The sequence below is a fragment of the Orbicella franksi genome, chromosome 4 (genome assembly GCF_964199315.1).
Source record: "Orbicella franksi chromosome 4, jaOrbFran1.1, whole genome shotgun sequence".
NCBI lineage: Eukaryota > Metazoa > Cnidaria > Anthozoa > Scleractinia > Merulinidae > Orbicella > Orbicella franksi.
This window is the reverse complement of record NC_138148.1, coordinates 3,873,347-3,889,903: the sequence shown is the minus strand read 5'-3', so window position 1 is coordinate 3,889,903 and position 16,557 is coordinate 3,873,347. Positions and strand designations below refer to the sequence as shown.

Genomic DNA, 16,557 nt, shown 5'->3' with positions numbered 1-16,557 from the left:
TACAAAATATCATTTCTTTATTGGCTTCCATTGGCTTCACACATGTGAGGCATGTTTCAGTGCCACTGATAGCTTGCTTCCAGGCTTTGTAAAAGATCCTTCTCTCTTCATTCTTCATTTCAGTTCCTCTTAACTTGGTTGGAAAAGTGAGCTGACCATTGGGGCAATTACACCTTGCGTGCATGTTTAATTTGCTTCCAACTGTGCAGGAATAAAATTGAAAGATGGCACATAGGCTTGGTCACTTAAAACATATCAACTGATTCAACAAGTTCAGTTGGTGAAGAAAGATTATATCATTCAACCAAATGGCATGGAGATTGCAATGTTTAAATTTGTGATATAATCATGTGATGAGTAACAAAGACTGGCCTGTTTCTACAATTATTTCCCATACGTTTTAGGAAGTACAATCTGATAGGGGGAAACTGGCATTGCAGTATGAGGATAGTGTTGGAACTTGAAAGTGTCTCAGTCTCTGAAAGTTTTCAGGGGATCACATTGGATCAATATAGCTTAGCAACAGCTAGGTGCCAGGGTGGAATTTGCTGCACCTGGCAGATGCTCCCACAAATAAAACAAGTGTCACTAAGTTTTAATACTGGAGAAAAGGCATATTTTTCATTCTATTTTTGGGCAAGCATTAAAGGACTTGAACAAAGGAAAATAGAGCTGAAATAAGTGTAAACATGGTGCTAAACTTAAAAGTGTCAGTTGCACTGCTTAATGTACAACTCCATAACACAGAACACTTTTTTTGGGACACTGTTGTGTGAAACTGAGCCCTTTTAGTTCATCTTGTGAAAAACTGGTTGTAATTCACATATTTAGGCCAAATAGTTACTGTGCAAGCAAAGGAAGGACACTCGCAAGTTGATAAAATACTTGGCACCGTTCTTTTTTTTTTTTTTGGAATGTCTATTTTATTAACATTAATGTTCGGCACACAAGCTGTATACAAAGGTGTTTCTTACTATTTTAGCAAAGACAGAGAATGTAAGTGATCTTGTGAATTTTAATGTCTTATAATGCAGTTATTATATGAGGAACTCTGTAAAGCTTTTGAGCAAAGACAAATAATACAAAATGATGAGACTATTGGTCCCAATTATGATCCAAATATGGCAGGATACTTGAAGCTTTGCCACAGTTAACAGGAATGGTTTGATCATTTCACTCTGTACAGGACCTTTCTTTGAAATCTGTGTTCAAGCTCGCCTCTTCTCAGCATAATGTAAATTACGGTGTGGATAGCACGTTCAGAATATTTCTACAAGATGAAGATGATGAAAAGAGAATAGAATATTTAGTGGTAAAAGCAACAGTGAAAGTACACACAACTTTTCCTGTCTTCAGGTTAATCCTGTTCCTTGTAATATAGTTTTTGGTACTTTGTTTTCTAATCTAGCACTCTTTAAAACATCAATGTTTACAGACAATTTTTGGTATAAATATTAGATCATACCTGTTTTTCAAAATCCTGGATTATTCTTTGTTCAGAAACCTAGAAAAGAGGTCATCAGATTAGTTGCAGTAGTATGTTAGAACACTAAATCCAGATGTTTCAAGAGGAGTCCTAAGGGGAACATACAACTTTTATAACTTTTATAACTTTTATAACTTGTGAATAGAAAAGTCAACCTGCAATGCCAGACCCTTGAAGTTTGAAAGCTGAGTGGAGGACTTATACTGAGTTTGAGGGGAATTTCAGTTTGCTAAAGTTGACTAGTTAATTTTTATCAAAATTAATATATGGTACTTAGCCTATGTGATAATCTTTCACATAGGGGTAAAATCCTGATTCACTGCATTGTATTCTTTGTTTTAGTGTATATTTTTACTCTTTCTATTTACATCAAAACTCAATTCATAAGAAAATACCTGAGTTCCAATGGCAAATCTTCTCTTGATTTGCTTTTCTATCTGTCTCACTTCCTCAACATCCTGTTCTGGAGTAAAATCTTCTGCTCCTAAACAGTAACAAACAAATTACAACTAAGTTGTTCAACAGTAACATTAATACCTGAAAAAGTATAATCCATTGATCTTTGCTTCCTAAGCCCCACTTCCAATAACAGAAGGCAGCAACAAAGGCTAATATATAGATTTAGCCAAGCTTAAAAACAGAGCTCCAGGGCCAGGTTGTTCAAAGCCTGATTAAGCTAACCCAGGATAAGCAAGAATTTTGATTTGAGTTTTATAACTTTGTGGTGAGGTTTTCTGTATATTGTTTGGCCTTCTGTTTTGAGTTTGAATAACCTCAAACTACCCAAAACAAAAGCAGTGAAGAACATTTGTATATAAGAAAAAATTATTTCTTCAGTGAACTTTTAATCCTGGGTTAGTGTTAACCGCCTTCCAAACAACCTGACCCTGATTGCAAGTTAACTCGACATGAGCCTGCGATCCAGTCAAAAACCAGCACTTGGTCAGCGATCAACTTAAAAAAAACCTGTGACCTCAGTGAGATCTAAACTTGAGCCTGTGATATGGTCATGAGATACTGGTCAGCAGATACCTTGTTTTGACAGGTGTCAATTGATCATAACAGATGTCCAATATCAAAGAAGGATGCTATAAACCAAGGCTGCATGTCTGTCGACCTATTAGCTATAGTATGGCTGCCATCTTGCTGGACTCCATCATTGCCGCAACTGTCATGTATACACCCCCATGAGCAAAACCGCTAGCCTCGATAACCATGAGAAAATCCATTCATGGGTTTACTTTTCTTTCTTATGTAAGTATGGGGCTCTGCTTGGCAGCCCTTTGGCCTGCCAGAGCTCTGCTACAATCATAGCTCCGCTACAATCATAGCTCCGCTACAATCATAGCTCCATGTCCAGAGCAAAGCCTCATCTGTACAGTGATAGACTAACCTTGTACATATGTGTCTTTGGTATTTTTATTCAGCAGTCTTGGTTAACTCGAAACTGGACTATTGAACTTTTGCTTTCCAAAGATACACAGTATAATCTGGGCATTCACTCTCCAATTTCAAACTGTTGGTCACCGCTTAGAATTAAATACCTAAGGTGCATTACAGACGGTGGTTAAGAAGCTTCATAAATAATTCACCTGAGAGGCTACCAGACATAGCAGCATCTAGTGTCGACACTTGGAAAAGCCTCAGAGCTTCTTCCACATGTGCTGCTGTAGCAAAAGGCAATAGCCTCATCTTTGCCAGTGACTCGGATATCCTGATAATTGCCTCCAGTTGTCTGAAAGGTAAATATAAGTGTCACTGCAGCTGAGTGTTAAGTTAAAAAAAACAATCTACAATCATGAACCTGTCATTTTCTTTGCCATCTACTCACTATTATTTTGTTTTACCTGACTGTGATGGGTATGTTGATCTTTTTCTCAGCATCTTTTTCATAATCACGTGCTCCACTTCGCATGAGAACATAACGGTTCTTGAGCATCTGGGCGGCTTCCTCAGACAGCCTGGGGCCACATTTGCTACAGGAAATGAAATTGTAACATGACATACAAGAACTTGACGCGATGACAATAACGGTACTGACATGAACTCTAGAATTATAAAAAAATACCCTCTCAAGGTATTTCATTAAATAATGCATTTTGTTAATTAGTACATACTTGCGACAGTAACCAATGTACTTCTTTATGAAATTCAGGCTCAATTCACCCTCTTGTGCCTGTCCAACTTGAGCTGCATTCAGATGGACTTGCATAACGTGTTTGGCAAGGCGCTATAAAGATCATAAAGAAAACAAATTCTATGAAATGATTAACTTATTAATTTATTCTAATTATTTAATTCATGGTTTTATTCCTAAAATGATTATGATAGATGCAATGTTGCTTTTAAGGTCTACCACAGGAACAATTTTTAACACCTAGACCCTAAAGAATAATTATTATTAGTAAAAGACGCCTGTGTTCTCTATACAAGTTGTGAAAATATTTGAACCCAATTGTTATGCTTAAAAAGTTTTCCATATCCTGCCCCTCCAAGAACATCCCTGAAAGATTTTAATCTTTTAACAATGAATTTGTCAGATGACCCAATTCAACTAATCTTCTGTCTTTCTCGTGACCTTACATTAAATCCTCTGACTAGCAGCTTACCATGTCTTTGCTCTGTTCATGTTCATCCTTGACAATGAAAATCATGTCAAAACGGGACAATATGGTTGGCATGAAGTCTATGTTCTGGCAAGGAAGAGGAAAATAAGTTAGCATGATTACCAATACCTGCAAGAAGACTTTTAGAAAAAGAAAAAACAGAAAGGAAAGAAAAAAAAAAAGACATTGTAAAAGTTGCATTTTTTTTTTTTACCTCTTCTCCTTTAGTTTCATCCCAGCGACCAAAGACAGAGTTTGCTGCTGCCAACACAGAGCATCTTGAGTTCAATGTTGTGGTGATACCAGCCTACAAGAGTTAATTAGATCTCATTTGAAGTCAACAGTGAATCAAAAAAAAGCAATGCTGAGTAGTGGACCTCTCAAGAGGACAATGCTTTCAAAAAAGTTTACCTTAGCAATTGAAATTGTTTGCTGTTCCATAGCTTCATGGATAGCCACACGGTCATCTTCACGCATCTGTAAAATGCCACAAACAAAATGATAACAGCTTTCAAATGTGAAATGCCAAGGATGTACCAGGTGAACACTTCACTGTTTCTTTAATGTCAGTGGTAACTTGCACACTAGTCACAGACTGTTAATCCTCTATAACTCCGAAAGGAAAATGAACTGAAACTCAGAGATGTAGTTAAGAGCTGGCATACCAGCTCATTTCACCATCTGAAAGAGAGCTTTTGAACTCAGCTAAAATTAAAGTAAGCTGCGCTTTCCACATGTAACAGATCAGACTAATTTTTTCTCAGCTACAGTATACATATATATGAATTCAAAGCAGCGTTATATCACCTTATCAAACTCGTCGATGCAGACGACACCACCATCAGCTAGCACCATAGCTCCACCCTCCATGATAAAGTTACGTGATGCTGGATCCCTCATTACTGATGCTGTCAATCCAGCAGCACTGCTCCCTTTTCCCGATGTGTACACACCAATAGGAGAAACCTTCTCTACAAACTTCAGCAGCTGACTCTTAGCAGTACCAGGGTCACCTAGCAACAGCACATTGATGTCACCACGACGAGTGAGTCCATCAGGAAGCCTACAAATGTGTAAAATGTAAGAGAAAAGAGATCAGCGGAAAGCTTGCACAAGGTTTAGGTACAGAGCAATCCAAGGGAGAAGGAGCATGCATGCCTAGCTGATGCTTGAGCTAACTCTTGTTGTAACTCCCATGGCTACTCTCTGTTGATGACAAGCGGTAAGGGTGCTGATCACAAGTCTTACTCAAGCATTTATTACTTCAGGTTCACTTGTATCCATTTGACACTGCTCCAGGGTGAAGACTAGCAAGTGTCAGAGTAGAATGCTAAGCCCAAGAACATAACAGAAGGACACCACCCAGAGCTGGAATCTAGGGCTCTACCTTGATGGCAGACTCAAATGCACTAGCTAACCCTTTGGTAAGCATGTCATACACAGACAAAAAACATCTGGCTACTTTGATTAATATGATCTCTTTCACACAGAATTAACCTTGCATCAGATACTGGCAATTTGTGAATAATGACATATTCAGACAAACCCAAACAATCCGTGTCAAGATTTTTTTTCAAACCTTTTGCGAGACCCTCCAAACAGCAGACATGCAATAGCCTTCTTGACATCTTCACTGCCGTAGATAAATGGAGCTATACTCTTTGCTATTGTCTCAAAAGCATCAGGTCTGCTGGCAAATCTGTTAAACTCTTCCTCTTCAAGAGGATTCAGTGGTGCTCCAGAGCTGCGGCCAGGGCCTTCTGTATCAACCTGAATGCCAACCACGCGGAGGTATGGCTTCCTGATACCAACACCCACACCATCACGGTCCTGAGAAGAAAACTAGATGATCAGTAGATAGCTTGGGGCATAAGAATCAAGATATTTCTAAGCCCAGCCGTTTTTTTTTTTTTTTTTTTTTAACAGAACATGCTACTGATAGCAAGCTGCTTCCAATTTTATTCCTTTTCTTTGACTTTGACTCACCTTGTCATTTTTTTGTGCAACTTTCTTGATGGAATATATTCCCATCACAGTAACTCTATTACCAGGGACTACTTTTTCTGTCAAGTACCTTTCAAGGAGAGAGAGAGAAAAAAGCCAGTGTAAATATCAACCAGAGTTTAGAATAGTACAGTTTTGTTTGCCACGGTGATAATCAAGGGTAATCAACAATAGTTTTAATTACCTGTCACAGTATAACTGCATATGACGTGGCATTTCTCCATTGGGCACAGCATCTGGAGATTCTTGCAGTTTTAATACTTGGAAATCAACGCACTTGCATTTATCAGGCATGATGTAGAATGGATCTAAAGGACAAGGTGGACGGCCAGCCTGATCACTGTTAGAGAAATATAAAAATTAACCTTTCAATCCCTATTATGAGACATGTGCTTCTTAACGAACTCCAACAATGTGAAGCAATTTATTATTGTAATTCTTGTGTCTGCATTAACTCCATATCAAACTCAAACTCAAAATCCCTAACTTAACAGTTTCAATTCAATACCTGGGGCATTTCCGAGGCATGGCATATCCTTCCAGACCAGGCTTCAGAGGAATGTTGGAGATGGTGTTACGGCAAGAACGGCACTGGATGGTAATGTTGGTTGCCTTTGCACGGATAGCTGAAGCACTGATAATAATACCTGGAATCTTTACCAGTTTTGCCATTTGCTCAGACTAAAAATGGACCAAATCGTACATTGAGAATAAGAAGCAAGATGCCAAACTTCTCTTGCAAAGTATTTCTAAGCCAATTGTATGGTCCCAGAAAATGTTCAGACCTACCTAAAGAAGGACTATTGGAAACTTGTCAAGGGAAAGGGAGTCTCAAAGGTCAAAACGTTTTAAAGAAAAGTGTGAAACAAGACATTTCCAGAGGGATGGGAAGAGGGGGTCAAACTAAACAGCCTCTATGGAGAGGGGGGGGGGGGGGATACGGATATTTTCTGTCACAAAAAATTGCAAACTAAGTTGGTATGAGAGGACTATGGTATTATAATATTGTGGTTCTTGGCTCTCTGATTGGTCGAGCTGTCAAAAAAATTGTAACAAGTGACTGGCAAGGTGATGCTCTTTCCTTTAAAGATGAAAATAAAAAGTTCTAGCCACTGAAATAACTTGACAGTTCAATACCCTAAGCTCTCTGACACTCATTGGGTTTGCATCAGACTTGAGAGTAATCTGAATGTCTTGTACTTCCTCTTCTCCCAGTGGACGTGGCTTTGTAATCTCATCTGCCATCTCTCGAGCTGCATCTTCAAACTGAGAAATAGTTTACAACATAATTTAGATGTGTACATGTGTTTTTCAAAACTATTGCTGATCAAAATTTGCTTTGCCCGCATATTAGCAAGGGGAAGTATATTTCCAGCTAGTACAGAAATTCGGGGTTCAAATGGCCTTTGGAAACATTCTTTCGAATTTATTTTCTGGCGGAAAAAGGAGCTGAAACGATCCGCAAAACCTCACTTGAAATTAAGCTTAAGATGCTACTCACCAGAGGCAAGAATTCTGCAGGACTCTTGGTAAGTTTATCAGCAAGTTGCTCGTCAAAACTCGTCAAATCTTGAAGATCTACTTCAAGATAGTACTGTCCTAAGTTATAATGTCTTTTAAGCTGATCACTGTGAGAGAGAAAAAATAAAACATCAATGAATAACATTTGGTTTTGGGACAACATGCTTGAATAGCACATGCTTGAAAATTTTACATCGAGTGACAATAAAACGAGTATGAATGCTATTTTTTGGGGATCCTTTCTCAGATTTACTCTATTATAGCCACAGTTTGGTGTCTTTAAGGTTTTAAAATGTATCCTTTCCACTTAGAGAAAAAAAAAACAAATTTGTTATCAAAGATTCTTCGATCGAGCATGCTAGCTAGCGCCATTTTGTTTACCGGTATGGATAGCTGAATGTTCCTTCGTGAAATTCACGAATAAATTCCCTGAATCTCTTCTTAGCACTGATTCTGTTAACTTCTCGCTCATCTGCTTGCTCCTCGGAGCCAAACGCATCGCTGAAATAAACTGGACGCTCGTCAAACCCTGACATTTTCGCGAAGGATTCACTCAACTGACTACAGCTTGTTTCTTCCCGGGAGAACAAATTTGGCGGGAAAGCTGCACTGTCTCGTTACGTGATTGGTTTGTGTAGAAGTCACGTGGAATGTTCGTCAGGCACGAGGGGCATTTTTCTTCTTCTCGGGGTGGGGAACGGTATTTTTCTCCTTACAAATGAACGTGTTCTCATTTTATTTCACATCGCGTGTTCTAATATGGACTATGTATAAACTTGTTTTATTAATTTTGACAGTTTTTCTGTTAGTGTATCTCCATGTACATCTAGAATAAAATATTGACCATCGATGAAATGAAGGCAAATACTCGACTCTCCCCTCCCTGGCTACCTGTTTCGTTTCCGCGCTCGAATGTACCGCAAGTGAACATCTTTCACACTTCTTTGTCTTCTTTCCACCATGTCAGCACCAAAACGCCAGAAACTCGACGAAGAAGAAAGAAACACAACTCTTCCGTCCTTGCGCAAATCTGGGTGGACAGAAGTGGAAGGCAGAGACGCTATTTACAAGGAATTCCTTTTCAAAGATTTCAACCAAGCGTTTGGATTCATGACACGTGTTGCTCTGCAAGCCGAGAAAATGGATCATCACCCCGAATGGTTTAACGTGTACAACAAAGTGCAGATTACACTCAGTACACATGACTGCAGCGGCCTGTCGGAAAATGATGTCAAACTGGCAAACTTCATCGAGACTGCTGCTAACTCGATCGCAAAGTGTGATGGCTAAACGTAAAAACCGCGCTCACCGAACTTCTGAATAGTCGCACGCTTGGGAAAACATTTGTGAACTTTTTAACTGAGTCTAAGACTGACTTTCTTGAACAGGCAGTTTTTAGAGCATTTTGAGGGTGTGTAATTTAATTTTCACGATACATTTTGTACAATTTTGCTTGGGACCTTACTATTGTTTGTATAAAAGATCAGCAGGTTTTTTCTCATTACATCCATCATTGTATTATATGGTAAGGGTTCAGAGAGGTTTGATATTGATCAAAGCAAAGATATAAGCAAAGGAAATGGCCGTTGTTCATTGCACTCTAGTTTCGTTTTCCTTAGGAAGAGGCGTCTCGTCAAGCCTAACAATTCCATATAACAAGAAAGCACTACAGACACTCTCTGATTGTCATTTACTCTCAAGAATAGTTGCCATGTTTTCCATGCCATAAATGGGAGGTGCGATGGCGTAACCATTAGTGTAGTGGACTGTGGGTGTTGTATTCTTAGACAAATGCCTCTTGCTTCAGGTGTATAAATGGGGAACACTGAATCAGACATTGGGGGAAACCCAGCACTGGACAAACACCCCATCCAGTGGGGGAGGGGAGGGGAGGGGAGGGGAGGGGAGGGGAGGGGAGGGGAGGGGAGGGGAGGGGAGGGGAGGGGAGGGGAGGGGAGGGGAGATAGGAATACTCCCAGTTGTTTAATTCTATGAAAAATGGAGTTAAGTGTTGGCCTGTTGGGGCAGTAGCTCGAATGTGGCCTAGCTTTCCACGACCAATTTGTATTGCAGTTCTGCCCATTCCCCCAGTCCCAAATACTGGGCACTTGAGATATAAATCTCTCCTGTTGTGGTACATAGGTGCAGAAGTTAAACACAACTCATTTTTTTTTCACTGAGATCCCATTAGGAAGGTTGTGCATGTTCCCTGTCTGATTTTAAAACCTTTTCATGGTGCAATTTCAAAAGGTCAGGGGATTGGTTTCTGGAATTTCAACACTAGTCATGCCATTTGTTATTTGTTTTATCAGCCTCCATGTCACAGTTTCATTACTGTTTGATATGTTAGAATTTTTCAAAACTAGTACCTCTTTAATTCTTAACTCTCTTTCATTCTAATTTAATTCTCTTTAATTCAAATATATATACTGATAGTTCCAGTAGTGCAGATTGACAGATCTGTTAGCATTCTTTTTTAATAGTGTTATCATTTGGAATTTTATCAACCTGTATCTCACTACAGTGGAACCCCGCCTTGCGACCACCCAGTTAATGCAACCACGTTATTACGGCCACTTTAATCTGACCTGAAAAAAGCTCAGTCAGTCATTTTCTTATTTAAAGAATCCCTTTAATATGACCACCCTGTTAATGTGACCAATTTTCCATGGCCTGAAGGTGGTCGTATTAACAGGGTTCCACTGTACAAAAAATCTTAAAATAATTTCAAGATTCTGAGATGTGCTTCAATTCAGAGATTCCGAGACCACAATGCCATTTTTTTGAGACTGATCTGCTTATTTTCCATGGACCATTCTAATACGCCTTTGTGCACTCAATAATGAAACTTTTTTTATTGGAAAGTTTACTTAAACTTTCAGACGAGAATAGCTGAGTTACATGATCATTGGCTGACAAGAAAACTGAATTTCAAACTCTTTAATTATAAAAATGACATTTTATATAAAAAAAATACATTAATTACTATTAATACAATGTTAGAAGAGGCAAAATTTTCTCACATTTCCATTACCTTGCATTAAATTTGGTATAAATGCTAAGCTATCATGATCATAAAAGTGAAAAATATGGATAAAGAAAAGATTAAAAAACCCTCAAGGGAATGCTAAATTGTATGAGAAATTAAGTTGGAAAAATTAGATTTTCTTGGATATAGAGGTTTTTTGGTCAGTCACATATAAAACTGAACAGAAAACTGTTTTCATAATAAGACTGCCCTTCAAACCATATGCAAAATAATACAATGTCCTTCATTTAAAACAACGTTAATTAACATGTTTGAATGTAAACATATAATGACTAAGATAGTTGTTACAGTTGCTCAAGTGATCAGCATAACTTAAGCAGGCTACTTAGTTTACTATTTCTCAGTTACGACAAGCTCATCAAAACCAGTCACGTCATCCATTTCTCTGGTAAATGACAACATATCACAGTTTCCAATAACAACCTCAGCAGTAGTAAAAACTTCCATGTTTCCCATAACGTGGCCACCCACCACATGCCCGTCCTTGTCTGAAAGGGAAGCGTGAAGGTGCCCTTCGTCTGCAAGTGTTCCAACAAGTGAGACAATCTCATGCCTGCCTTTGACCTCCATTATCTAAATAGAAACAACATGTCCAATGATAAAGGCATGGAAAGCATTGGTAATATGGCACTTAACCCTTCCACTCCCAAGATCTGAAAGTTAATTCTCCCAAGGTATCCCATACATTTCCTTCTGGTTAGTTCTGAGAATTTCATCTTATAACAACGCCACATCCCCTAGTTCTGTTGCAGGACGAGTTTACCAACCACTCACTCCTGGGAGAGTCAAGACAAATGAGGCTGGCATGAGTCCTCTCCTTGAGAGGGGGGACTCCCATAAATAAAGGAGGGGGATGCTCATCATGCCTTTTAGGGGCTAAAAAGCAGGTTTGGCACCTGTTAGAGTGTTCAGCCTCGAAAGGTCCACGGCTGGAGCTTCTGTGGTACCTTTTAGAGTATTGATATGAAAAAAAAAAGACAGGACAGTGGTGATCATACGTTCTTTTAGACTTGGTACACCTTAGGGGTGAAAAATACTTGAAGCCATGCCCACAAAACAGGATCTTGGTACCTCTTAGGGGATTTTTCAAAATTTCTAATAAGCACCCTGTCCTTTTTACATGGGAGACCCCAGACCGCAGGCTATTGAGCATGTGGATATAAGGAAATCTCTCCCAGCCGTAGAAGATTGTGGAACAAATGAGCTAATCGAGCTAGCTTGCATAGTAGGTTTAGAAAGGGAACAGATTAATACAAAAGGAATTTGGGCGCGAAGCGCGCCGAGAGCGCGCGAGCCACGTGTCTAAAGCGCGTCTAAACAAGCAAGCCACTTCAATTCTTTGCTAGAAAATTAAACGTAGCCCTGCATCCTGTACTTAATAGCCGATAAACTTACGACAGAGGTACCAGGAGTCTCTTAGACATGACAGGTGGATGCAGTTTCTCACCTCATTTGGAGTATCTCTCGCTGCATTAGCCAGCCGCAGGGTAGCTTGCGTCACACTGCCTACACATGAAAGAACGAACGGTGCCTCGAGGTTTTTGTCCCTGACGTACTTTAGTAAACATTTTCTCACTTCTTGTCCAGGTTTTAGTCGCAGAGCATAGCAGGATAACGTGCTACGAGGTTCGTTTCGAAAACGTTTTTTCTTGCTTTCATCGGCCATCTTGGAAGAGGGAAAAGATCGCGTGACGAAGCGTGACTAAGCGCAAGGCCTGAACCGGAAGTTGGTGACAGTTGCGGAAATGCCCCATTAGCCGCACCGAAATAATCTTGATCCTTTAAAAATAATTTCACTCTTCTTATTTCATGGCTCCAACTAGTGTTGATGAAAGCTGTAGTCCGTCAAACTGGTGGTACAGTTCTTCCACTTCACATTTTTCTGCATTACCAGGAGCTTCTGGCATTAATAGTGTGATTACCGCAGTTTCGAAGCGGAGAGGTTTCGAAACTCGCCGGCTTAATTAAAATTTCACGGTTGCTTTCCGGGGGAGGGGGGTGGGGGACTCCTATATGAAAAGGTCGTGGATGCTCGTCGTCTCGCTTAGGGGTATAAATCAAGGATTCTGGACTCACTTAGGGTGTTCATGACTAAACACCACATTTTTAGCTGAGGATGCACTCCAAGAAATAATAATTACAAAAGCTCTTATTCCGTGTTTAGGCTCGATTTCTGCCTGTCTCTCGAGTGTGGTCTTCCAACGCTAGCTCCTTTTCCCTGCTCTTCGGATTTCCAGTCTAGTAGAACAGGTTGAACCCCCACTTGCGTAATTATCGCATTTTCCTTCCTTGGTAGATTTAATACGACGCTGAAATGCCAATATGCCGTGTAAATGAACCCGCCCTGGTTAGATTGGGAAGGGGTCGAGTAACAGCTCTTGTCAGGTCTCACATGAATGGCTTGATACCCTTTATTAAAGATGACAAAAGAATAAACAACAGAAACAAAGCCATTAGCCCCGAAACAATAACAGCTGTCTAACAGCTGCTAACAAACGAAACAGTTACAAGCATACGAGAGCTGCTACACTTTTACGAAGCCAACGACGAAGCCGCGAGAAGAAAATTTTCTGGACATCCGGCCGCAGCTTTTTTAATTTTGCTATATCATATCTTATACAGTCGTAGTGCACCTGGCACGAGCCGCCCAAAAGACATGAAAATACAACAAAAACAGAACAATAAAGTCAAACTTCACCTCATAGGGTTTATTTACAACTACTTTTGATAGTTTTTCCCTTTTAAATATAAAGTATCATATTTAATCAGTCCGTTACTCAGTATCTACTCTCATAACGATTTCTTACATTCGTAGATCAACGTAGAAAATATCAATTCAAAAATAACACAATTTGACACGAAAACTCGTCCACCTTTGAAAGACGTACCTTTTCACATGTTTTATAGAACGAGTGATTTGAAACTCCACGCCCCTACTGGTCAGCAAAAAAAGACTGCATATTACATTTACAGACAAGTAACCTACAGTCAAATTCACACTAAGCTCGAAATGAACCAGTGAAGCTACTTTCACAACCATTTTGAAGGACAAAACGACAACTGTTACGTTGTGCTGTTTGTTTGTTTGTTTGTTTGTTTGTTTTTTTACAGAGAAACGAATTTCAGGCTGCTGTAGAGACTACTCATTTACTAAGTTTTTGCGCGACCATCTCTAACAATCTGTTCGAGTATTTTTCCAGTAAAACTTCATGTATTTCTACATCCTCGGGTATGGACGATATAGAAAACGCCGAATTTCTTCTCAAAGAATTCCCTTTAGGTAACAGTTGGTCCAAGTTGCCAGTGGAGAAACTTAACGCGCCGCCCAGAGGCCTGGAACCTGAGCCGGGCTTACCCCTGGGAAGAGAAGAAAGTTCCCACTGCCGCCGTCGAAGGCGCGACTCGTGTATTTGATCCTCTATGGCTGAAAATGTGCTTGAAATGTACGACAACACCTCATGGCTTTCGTCCGAGGGTTCGTCATTCAGAATCTGCAAATGAACGCAGGCAGATTAACTTTTGTTAACGATTTCGTAAAAAGTTATAATTGTTCGAATCATCTGCTCCCGTTTTAAACTGGTATTTCAACCCCCATTTATGATTTCAAACTCTCAGTCTTTTACTGGAATCTTGTTGGATTCACATCACTTAGGTCCAACTGAAATTCAGTAAGGAAATAAAGTGGCTCTGCACCCCTACGAACACCTATTTTTATCCAAAATTAAATCCCTATTACGCATATATGAACAATACACATTTTACTCATTCTGATGCTGTAAGCTAGTAATTATTATTTGAGACCTTTGTAATTTATATACGCCAACTAGCGGTTCCACCATCATTTGAAACTGAAGATGATGAAGATTCATCCGAAAAAAAAAGATTCTCAAACTTAAGAGTAAGTACTTTCTAAAAACTACCATTACTCAACCTGAGCTGAACAAGCACGATGTTATGTTGCTATGGCAGCTACATATTACTTTATAGGGCTTACCCTGGACTGGAGGTCAACGACTTTTTGGAAAGCTTGAACAAGGTTTTCCAGAGTCTCCTGGCATGTGCTTTGATCGATATCTGTCGCGCTAGCACTATCTGCAAGGGTACACAGTCAAAACACTTGAGTGCATTTTCCAACAACAACAACAACAACAACAACAAAAAGAATTAGATGCAGACAAACAAGGTTTCACTGATTTCGTTGTTACCCGACAAAAAGTCAGGCTCTTATTTAATAGACTTTGAGATCAGACCGGAAAAACTCCCTCACTGATGACATCACTCCAAATCATGTGCTGTTCTGATTGGTTGTTACTAAGAGCCCAAATCCCAGACTTCAAAACACCAACCAAAAAATCAAAAACTGTAAAATAAAGCAAGGAATTTCTCACCGTGGTCCTTACCAATGGGTGACCGTCTGCTACCGGAAGGAGGAGGACTGGCACTCAACAGGTTCGCCTCAGACATGCTCAGTCTGATTGGTTCAGGTGGCGGTGACGCAATAGCCGCTGACAACTCAGCTGAAAGTTCACTGAGATCTGGCATGAAACTCGACCCATTCCCACTCCGAGAGTTTTTGACGGGTGACGTAGTCTTGTTGGTCGTCTCCACGTCGGAGCCCAGGCCCCTAGTGTTCGGTTTCTTTTCGAGAGTAGAGCCTTGAGCCGATCTTACCTCGTTACCAGACCCTGCTGAGCCAGGAACTGGCTTTTTGTCCAAAGTTGGTTTTAGTTCGGTTAAATTGTCATTATTGTTCAGAGCAGCAGCTTCCAAGCTTGTATTTTTGAATGGATCTACATCACTCGAGGTCCCATTTGAAAGATGACTATTATCCTTCAGCGTGCCATTGACATCGCGAGGTTTTCGTTCTAATGGTTTATTTGTTGGAGTTGTTTCCAGAAGCCCAGCGCTTGACTTGGGCCGCTTTTCTCCAGTTGTTAATTGATCAGGAATGTCCATGGTATCGACTGTTCTCGATGGAGGCACGCTAGGATCTAGAATAGACACTTCTTGAATATTGTGAAGCCTGTTACCTATATCACCTAAAGATCTCGATTTTTCTCGCCTCTCTTCATTGGTCACCCGCCCTTTTTTCTCTCTCAAAGGAACATTTTTCGTCGATGAGGAAGTCTCGTTGGTTTTAACGCGGGTTTGAGAATTTTTCAGCGCTTGCTCCGCTGTGGGATTGGAGGATCGTCTCTCAGGTTGTGTGGGTTTGGTCGGCTTTTTCTCTTTTTCTTCCTTCACAGTTTTTAATGAGCTTTCACCATGTTTTGTTGGTGCTGAATTGGAATTCGTCGTTACTAATTCCGCAGTTGGCGCAGACGATCGTTGTTCGGCTTGTTTCTTCTTCGATTTCTCGTCCTTGTCTTCATGCTTGGTGGTTGTCGTTTGTGAATTTTTCGTGACCACATCTTGAAGTGTGAAAGCTCGAGGATCAGAGTACCTCTTATGCTTCTCCTCTTTGTCATGTTTGGAACTTCCACCTAGAATCCCTAAAGACTTCCGCCACGATTTCCCCTCGGAACCCCTACGTTCAAATTTACCCCCAGGGGCAGATTTTGCGTCGGATGTTTGCTTTCCCGGGGGAGGTGTGGCCCGTCCTTTCTCTTTGTCTTTTTCCTTAGTTTTCGTTTTTTCTTTTTCCTTCGCGTTTTCTTTTTCTTTTTCTTTTTCTTTTTCTTTGTTCTTGGACGACTTTGACTGACTAAAGAACGCAATGAGATGCGAGGCAGAACGCTTAGATTTCTCAGAGTCATCATCTTTTGCTTCATTCTCTTTCTTAGCTTCAAGGATTTCTCTTTTCTCCGAGCGTTCTTTCTCTTTATGATTCTCTTGTAAGCCTGCTAATCGCGTCTGTAAGAGATGATAACAGTATAGAACAGTTACTGCAA

The 16,557-nt window shown here is 40.1% G+C and overlaps 4 protein-coding genes across 7 annotated transcripts in view; 1 reads left to right on the top strand and 3 right to left on the bottom strand.

Annotated features, from left to right (window-relative positions):
• Positions 1 to 997: 997 nt before the first annotated feature.
• On the bottom strand, positions 998 to 8,158 carry LOC145486004 (DNA replication licensing factor mcm5-like). The gene is made up of 17 exons (XM_081464697.1): positions 7,999 to 8,158; positions 7,598 to 7,724; positions 7,234 to 7,362; positions 6,605 to 6,777; positions 6,281 to 6,436; positions 6,079 to 6,166; positions 5,672 to 5,922; positions 4,900 to 5,155; positions 4,504 to 4,569; positions 4,307 to 4,399; positions 4,096 to 4,179; positions 3,604 to 3,716; positions 3,334 to 3,462; positions 3,079 to 3,221; positions 1,882 to 1,970; positions 1,466 to 1,504; positions 998 to 1,270 (listed from the first exon to the last, which is right to left on the bottom strand). The coding sequence occupies exons 1-17, from the start codon at positions 8,151 to 8,153 to the stop codon at positions 1,169 to 1,171; spliced, it is 2,193 nt and encodes a 730-aa protein (XP_081320823.1). The 5' UTR covers positions 8,154 to 8,158; the 3' UTR covers positions 998 to 1,168.
• Positions 8,159 to 8,571: 413 nt separating this feature from the next.
• On the top strand, positions 8,572 to 9,502 carry LOC145486015 (pterin-4-alpha-carbinolamine dehydratase-like). The gene has a single exon (XM_081464711.1). It carries the CDS (start codon positions 8,578 to 8,580, stop codon positions 8,905 to 8,907), a length of 330 nt encoding a protein of 109 aa, XP_081320837.1. The 5' UTR covers positions 8,572 to 8,577; the 3' UTR covers positions 8,908 to 9,502.
• A 109-nt stretch (positions 9,503 to 9,611) lies between these two features.
• On the bottom strand, positions 9,612 to 12,432 carry LOC145485996 (bifunctional protein GlmU-like). Its single transcript, XM_081464685.1, has 2 exons — positions 12,114 to 12,432; positions 9,612 to 11,239 (listed from the first exon to the last, which is right to left on the bottom strand). Exons 1-2 carry the CDS (start codon positions 12,330 to 12,332, stop codon positions 11,000 to 11,002), a joined length of 459 nt encoding a protein of 152 aa, XP_081320811.1. The 5' UTR covers positions 12,333 to 12,432; the 3' UTR covers positions 9,612 to 10,999.
• Positions 12,433 to 13,411: 979 nt separating this feature from the next.
• Positions 13,412 to 16,557, bottom strand: part of LOC145485995 (uncharacterized) — a 28,957-nt gene continuing 25,811 nt past the window's right edge. The window contains exons 43-45 of one of the 4 annotated variants that reach the window (XM_081464682.1): positions 15,067 to 16,519; positions 14,661 to 14,758; positions 13,412 to 14,157 (exon numbers count right to left, since the gene is read on the bottom strand). In XM_081464682.1, coding sequence (XP_081320808.1) covers positions 13,810 to 14,157; positions 14,661 to 14,758; positions 15,067 to 16,519 — 1,899 coding nt within the window. In that variant the 3' untranslated portion in view covers positions 13,412 to 13,809. Of the gene's footprint in view, positions 14,158 to 14,660; positions 14,759 to 15,054; positions 16,520 to 16,557 lie in introns of all 4 variants that reach the window. The other 3 variants (XM_081464680.1, XM_081464684.1, XM_081464683.1) reach the window with 3 other exon arrangements.